This window comes from Topomyia yanbarensis, chromosome 1 (genome assembly GCF_030247195.1).
Source record: "Topomyia yanbarensis strain Yona2022 chromosome 1, ASM3024719v1, whole genome shotgun sequence".
NCBI lineage: Eukaryota > Metazoa > Arthropoda > Insecta > Diptera > Culicidae > Topomyia > Topomyia yanbarensis.
In genome coordinates, this window is record NC_080670.1 from 6,654,636 (window position 1) to 6,661,467 (window position 6,832).

Genomic DNA, 6,832 nt, shown 5'->3' on the forward strand with positions numbered 1-6,832 from the left:
CCACCGGCTCAAAAAAACTGTGAACCATGCGGTTTTGGTTTTGACAGCTTCAGTGCTGTCGTCATCCCGCGACTAACAACCCATCGCGAGTGGGGTGCGTTCACGCCCTCCTGTCTTGTTGACTGCGTACTACACACTCCCATCTAACACCTCATTATTGCACTTATGGTTACCCTTTACCCACTTTAAACGTAACAGCTTCTCTTTACGACCCTCCAGCGTTGCGTACAGAAATTGTCATTTTGATTCTGCACCAGGCGGAGGATGTTCCCATCGGATCTGTTGATGCTGTCGGGAAAATACTCGATGTAGAGCGCCTGTTTTGGAATCTGCGACGCTGCACTGCACTTCCTAATCTTGGGCCTGGTATTGCTTGAGCTCTGCTCCATCGAGCACGACTTGGTAGGTCTGCTCAGTTTCTAGTGTTTGTCTAGGATCCTGTCACTTGATATTTTTTCGTTTGGGGTTCCTTCCTGCTATCGACGACCGGTAAACGAATGATGAAAAATTTAAACACGTCATATCTTCTGCCATGGTTTAACGTCGTGAAAAAAGTGGATCTAACAATGAAATGAAATAATAACATGCGCGAGTCGTCAATCAGAACACAGATAATAATTGAGTTCAATCATTTTTTCTGTATGTAAGTTATACATACTTAGAAACCTAATAGAAGATTTTTATGCATTTTTCTGATTGATTGGTGCAGACATTGTAATTCTATTATACAATGAAAGTTACTAACTAAATCCACCTTTTGTTTTTTCGCAATTTTGAGCAGGGCCCCTATATTGAAACGTTACTTATAGTCACGACAAACATTTTTTTACAGATGACACCAGATACTGGAGGTTTTTTGCATTTCTAAAACATTTGACATAAAAAATACGCTGCATTTCCAAACTCGAATATGTATTAAAAACATAATTCCAGGTTATGTAATAGTTCATCCTCTGTACGGGTTGATGCTGGGTCTGTGGCCTTCTACTGGCTAGTCCATTCTCATTGGTTCGGATGTCTTGAGGGACTTGTGGAATCGTCGACTCGTTTGACAATGAGTATGAAAAGGAGTGCAGGATCGGCACCTGCGAGGTGGGTGATTATTCAGAATTATTTTTTATGATTATTTTACTCGACCGATACTCTGGCTCGCGGAAATGCGGAATCGCCCTCGCGAGTCGATGTGATCTATTCGAGCCGTACCAGATGGACATTCGGTTCAAACAGACTTCCTGAGGTTCATTCTGAGGACTCGCCCGTAAATATTTCTCACATTCTTTATCGGTACATTCATTTTATGGCACTCAGCATAATGATAATAGCAAAAACAGGATTTGCCTAATCCACATCCTAATAAGTACCAGTATAAACTAGAACAGTGATTATCGAGTTCTGTTATCAGATCAGATCAGGAAGAAGCAGCGCAATTGTAGGAAAAAGTAACGACTACTAGTATTTTTACCGTATTTAGCAATAGTCGATAGTAGACCAGAAACAAGACAGCAACGAAATAAAGTCGAATTTATTCAGGCGGACGATGACTCAAACGCAATGGAAGGACTATGTTGAATAGGATCCGATAAATTAGAGGACCCGGCATCACACGCTCGTTAAGACAAAGACCCTGTGATGATGTGGAACATGGAAAGACAATCAGCCTTATTCTGCATTACGACGTATCGCTTTTTCGAACGAATGTGGTTCGTATTCTCAATTACGACAACAAAATCAAACGGGAGCCTTCTTCGATCGAACCATATTCGTTCGAAAATGTGATGCGTCGTAATGCAGAATAAGGCTGAATATCTAAGCCGCCATAACGCTCATGGAAAGCCGAGTGTGCGGTCATAGATGTGACCACGTGCAACGGTGAGAAGTTGGGTAATGTACATAGGTTGCAAAAACTAATTAATGAGACAGCTCGATAGTACACTGGTGAATAGCTAATAACAATTACTAAATAAAAGAAACTACTGGTAATCAGTGTATATTTGGCAATGCACGTCGGTCTAATACAGTTTTCGTGCGGAATTTCAACACATTGGTACCTAATTATAATAAAATAACAAATAAAAAAGGTCATTCGTTTGTTCCAGTGATAGGCGCCCTGTGAAAAGAAAAAATGCTTAAAATTAAGCAACACCTCTAAAAACATCTCGAGGGTACAACTTACTTTTTCTGAAACCCGAACATCGACAGCTTACTCTGCATAGGTCCAATATCCTTCAGCTTTTTCCCTTTAGAGAGTCCAACTCGTCTACCTGTGGGCTTTTTCTGTGTACTGCCAGGTCCCGACAATCGTTCCGATTTATTAGACCGGTTTTGTTCAGAAGCTACATCTTCCTCGTCCAGAATCTCAATCCCCAGTAGCTGTTGCGAAGAGGACACTATTTCCGTCGTCACTCTGTCTGCCCCCTCTGCGAAAGGCTTTCCACCGAGCCGGCTCGGTTCGGTCTTAACAAACAATTGTAACCGTGACGATCTAGCACTATTCGTGCAAGTGGCCTCATTCTCTTTTTGCGAGGAACTAAACCCAGCTTCCGGTTCATCCACGAAACCGCTGTCCAGTGTTTCTATCGGACGTTCAGACTTCACGGGAGGGTCTGGCGAATAAATTTCATCACAATTTAGTACAGGTTTTCGCTTCTTAGGTGTTTGTTCTCCTCGATGCTGAGGTTTCGCATCCTCAGATAGAAGATACAGATTAGCAGCGTTCTGAGAAGTTTCGTCTGCCTTAACTGAACTTTCCTTCTCACTGTACTCGTCAGCTAGTGATTGACAAGTTATTGTCGTCGTGGAAGAGCTTGCAGACGAGAAAAATCTACTAATCACTTTCTGTCCGCGATCATTTCCTGTGATGGTTCTCTTAAAACGGCTCAGTTTTTCGCCTTTAGTGAGACACACCTGACTTGTGGACTTCTCATCAAACTCAATTCGTTTAACGGGACTTACGTTCCGCAGCAAAGAACTGTTATCGACAGTGATTTTCGTCGGGGAAAGAACACTCGAACCTGAGGAACGACGATTAATTGAAATGGGTCCAGTCGATGTAACCTAAGTAATTATTAAAAGATCAATGTATTAAACATATGTACAAATAAAACTATTTTTACCTGAAACGGATTTCTACGCCCTGTCGATTTCTTGGGACTATTTTCCAGTGTAGCCATGTCGTCTAGCTCCTGCATTTCACTGAAATCTATCGTTATTCGTCGATTTTCCGACTCCACATTCATACAGAGTTTTTTCAATGGCGGCTGCTCGTTAGCTTTGATGCCGTACGCTTCTAACACATCGTCAATCGATTTGTTCCTCTCGGCATCCTCAAAATCCGGATTGAGAACCGGTCGCTTCACAGTTTCTGTAATTTTAAAACTGTTTCTAACGGTGATGTTTTCTTGAATATCTACCGGAGGAGGCTTTTGTGGTTCATAGTTTCTTCTCCACACACTGGAATGTTTTGCGATGCTCGTTTGCTTCCAATCCGAAGTTTTTCCTCCTGTAGCTTGGCAGTTCGAGTCATCCGGATGCCAGTTGTCCAACTTCTTCATAGAAAACGGGTCAATATTACCGAGTGCTAGCTGGAGTGCAGTTTCGTTATCCAAGAAAGTTCCAGCATTAGAGCACAGTTCGGGATTAGTTCCTAAATCCTCAATTTCTGTCAATCGGGTTTGTACACGTGCTGTAGGATCGAACACTATCATGTGCTTGAAGGTGGCATCTGCCTTCAAAAAGTTTGTCTTATACTCCTCCGAAACGTCCAATTTCTTCATATTAAGATAGGAAGGTATTTTGTCCAAAGCTCTCTGCATGTCAGTTTCTTCCGTCATCAGGACAAATTTCCGAGCTTTAGCCAGCCCAATCCCCGGCAACGAATCGATGTAGTCGCAACCGGACAAAATGCACATGTAGCGGAATTTATCAAACGAATATTTCTCCTCCTTACACCCCATAGCGAGGTAGAGCTTGTCGGCCTCCATCATCAAAGCGCATCCAGTGAGATCCAACTTGAACAAAACCTTACTACAACCGAACAACATCAAATCGGAATCCTCCGTTATAACTGCCTGCGCGATTCCCTTTCTATTCAGATAAGCCAGCTGGGCGTCGGCCTCATACGGTGCCACTACACAGTCAACATTCCGCTTCCGACATTCCTGTATCAGCTGTAGAGCCATTTCGTGTGTGATGTCAACGCAACGTCGCAAGAAGCTGTTTGCTTCCTCAACCTTGCCCATTCGTAGAAACTCGGCCGCTTTCTTCTTCGAAGTCTCTCTGGACTCTCGTCGCTTAGCTTCCGTTGCTGCCTTTGCCGGTAGATGCCGCCCATCGAACACCAGGATCGGCTTGATATCGTGGGAAAGCAATAAATTAATATACTTGAGACAATACTGGATGTGAATGTCCGTTATCTCGCCACGGGCAAGTTTGTCCGCACAGGCAAAGGCTCCCTTGTGTAGCCAGCAGTAGCTATCGATTGCGACGCATTGGCCACGAAGATCCCGTAGGTGGCACTTGCTGGAAGCTTTCTCTAGAAACGGTATCAGTCCTGTGATGCCCATAGTTGAAATACGACCCTGAACTAGGTTGAAATAGGACAAAACCTTTCACGAACTTGGAAATCACTTTTCAAACTTAGGACAGGTGCTGAAATGAATAATATTACTTTCTACATAGTATCATAGGTATTTGTAATGAAAACAAAAGCAATCCTAATTCCTGGTACGGGACATGCAAAGGCGGTCTTTTTCTCCCTCCCGATTTTGATGTGATTTTGCAGGAACAACTCCGCTTGTATAAAATGTCAATGTTCTGTCAATCAGTTGCAGTTCCCAATTTCCAATATAAGAAAGGTGCGAACATTTCGATCATGAATCGACCAAACGGCCAAAGTCTCAATGATATCGAATCGAGAAAGATAGCTTTGAAAATTCGGTTCAAAAAATTAAATCGTATTTTAACCACTGAGAACTGACATACAAGTAAAGTTTTCAACTTGTGTAAGAAATTAAACTGTCGCTTTGAAATGACAACAGAAAGTAGCAACTTGCCACTGGTCGGCGCTTCGATCGGCCAGCAATCGCTATACGGGACTTGTATGCAAACATGGATACAATGGCGACTCACGCATGCAATCCTGTATACGATGGTGATTTTCAACGTATTTTCATTTAAATGTTTACACAGGTTTTTCGGGAAAGTTTGTTCTAGCTTATATGTCTGTTCTCTGTGTTTTAACAGTGTTTGCATACTGCGCTTTCAAATGTATTGAAACACTTTGAAACAATACTAGTTTTCGGAAGCATAACTAAAATCTTTTATATAACAAAGTTTTCGTTGATAAAATTGAAAAAAAAAATCGCCGAGTGTTGTTATGAAATGTTGATTAGGCCATTTTCGAGTCGCCCTCTTGTTTTGACGACTCTCAATTTCGCCCTGCAGTGTCGCCAGAAAACAAAAATCAAATATTGAGATATCTGACGTTTAAAATACTCACACTGATATCTTACATTTTTATACTACCGCCCTCCCCTCAAGCCCAGAAGCGGTTTGTTTTCCTCCCAAATTCGCCGTGCAACCGATTTGTTTTCCTCCCAATTCAAACGTCAAAACGGCACAATACCAACGCAGCTGGATAATACTACGTTCACACTACTGAGTTAAAACATGTTATAATAATTAGCAACAAGAAATATGTCATCAAGATAGCGTTAAAACACGTTTTAACTCGTAGTGTGAACGTAGTATAAGTCTATGGCTTTCGCCGTGCTCGCTGGAGGGGAAAATTTGGCGATTCTTTTTACGGACCTTGTAAACAACGATGCAGTCAATTTCGCCCGTTTACACTACCTTAGAAATGCAGAGGCGTAACCCGCCTGGCATTTTGTTTACAATTGAAAGTTTATATTTTTTATAAAGTATTTCTCGACAAACATATGATTACGGCCTAAAAGCCAACTGTCAAAATCCACTTTGAATGAAAATTCCAGACAAACCGTTACTAGTCGAACACAGTTCACAACAGTTTATGAAAGAGAAAACTTTTCTCTTTCGTTTACTACCAACATCTGTGATTGGCGTGTAACGGTTTGTCCGAAATTTCCATTCAAAGTGGATTGTGACAGTTGGCTTTTAGGCCGTGATCATATGTTTGTCGAGATTTTTACTCCTCTTTCAGATATTATTCAAATCTCTGTTTGTGTACATTTGTTAGTTGGGCCCATTTGTCGGTTTACGATTGATTTGGCACGTTTGAGTGAATAGTTTTATTCGCGGTCTCTGGATGTAGACCCCAAGATGGCACGAAAGTGCAATGATGATGTTTTTATTTTCATCTGTCAAAACGCATCTAAAAGAAAATTTTGAATTTTATGAACTGAATAAATATTATAATTAAAGTAATATGTGTAAAGAAAATATTTTGCCTACTTCTGAACAATATCCAGATGGTAAATTTCTTGATACATCACTTAGATTTCGTTCTTCCGGTTGCAGCTTATATTAAAACGAAATTCAGAGATTGAAATTTGGATAAAACACACGATACTGGACTAAAATTACTGAATTAAAGAGTGCAGGTATTGAAAGTCAAGGTTATCCACTGAAAAATTCAATTTCTAGGTAAACATTTTACGTATCCAATTAACCAACCTAACCTCAATAATACAAAAATAATTCCGGATCTTAATAACTCACAATAAAATATCGAGTTCGACTGAATGGTTTGGTGTCAAACGAAACAATCCAAGAAAGCTTTTTGTGAAACTATGTAAGAAAATACTTCCGTCATTATTTGACTGCTACCAACAATAAAATCTAGTTGGCGAAGTTT

General features: G+C 40.9%; 1 protein-coding gene across 2 annotated transcripts; it reads right to left on the reverse strand.

Moving 5' to 3' along the window:
* Positions 1 to 1,961: 1,961 nt before the first annotated feature.
* On the reverse strand, positions 1,962 to 4,788 carry LOC131676736 (exonuclease 1). Of its 2 annotated transcripts, XM_058956007.1 has the most exons (3): positions 3,114 to 4,788; positions 2,174 to 3,054; positions 1,962 to 2,107 (listed from the first exon to the last, which is right to left on the reverse strand). In XM_058956007.1, exons 1-3 carry the CDS (start codon positions 4,560 to 4,562, stop codon positions 2,080 to 2,082), a joined length of 2,358 nt encoding a protein of 785 aa, XP_058811990.1. In that variant the 5' UTR covers positions 4,563 to 4,788; the 3' UTR covers positions 1,962 to 2,079. The 2 variants fall into 2 exon arrangements, with proteins under 2 accessions (XP_058811990.1, XP_058811991.1); XM_058956008.1 differs by lacking the exon at positions 1,962 to 2,107 and having other exon boundaries at positions 2,170 to 3,054.
* Between the last annotated feature and the right edge of the window lie 2,044 nt (positions 4,789 to 6,832).

Coding starts and splice junctions, on each gene's coding strand:
- LOC131676736 (XM_058956007.1), bottom strand. CDS start 4,562: ATGGGCATCACAGGACTGATACCGTTTCTAGAGAAAGCTTCCAGCAAG. Junction 3,055..3,113: donor GGCGTAGAAATCCGTTTCAG/GTAAAAATAGTT, acceptor ATAATTACTTAG/GTTACATCGACTGGACCCAT. Junction 2,108..2,173: donor ATGTTCGGGTTTCAGAAAAA/GTAAGTTGTACC, acceptor TTCTTTTCACAG/GGCGCCTATCACTGGAACAA.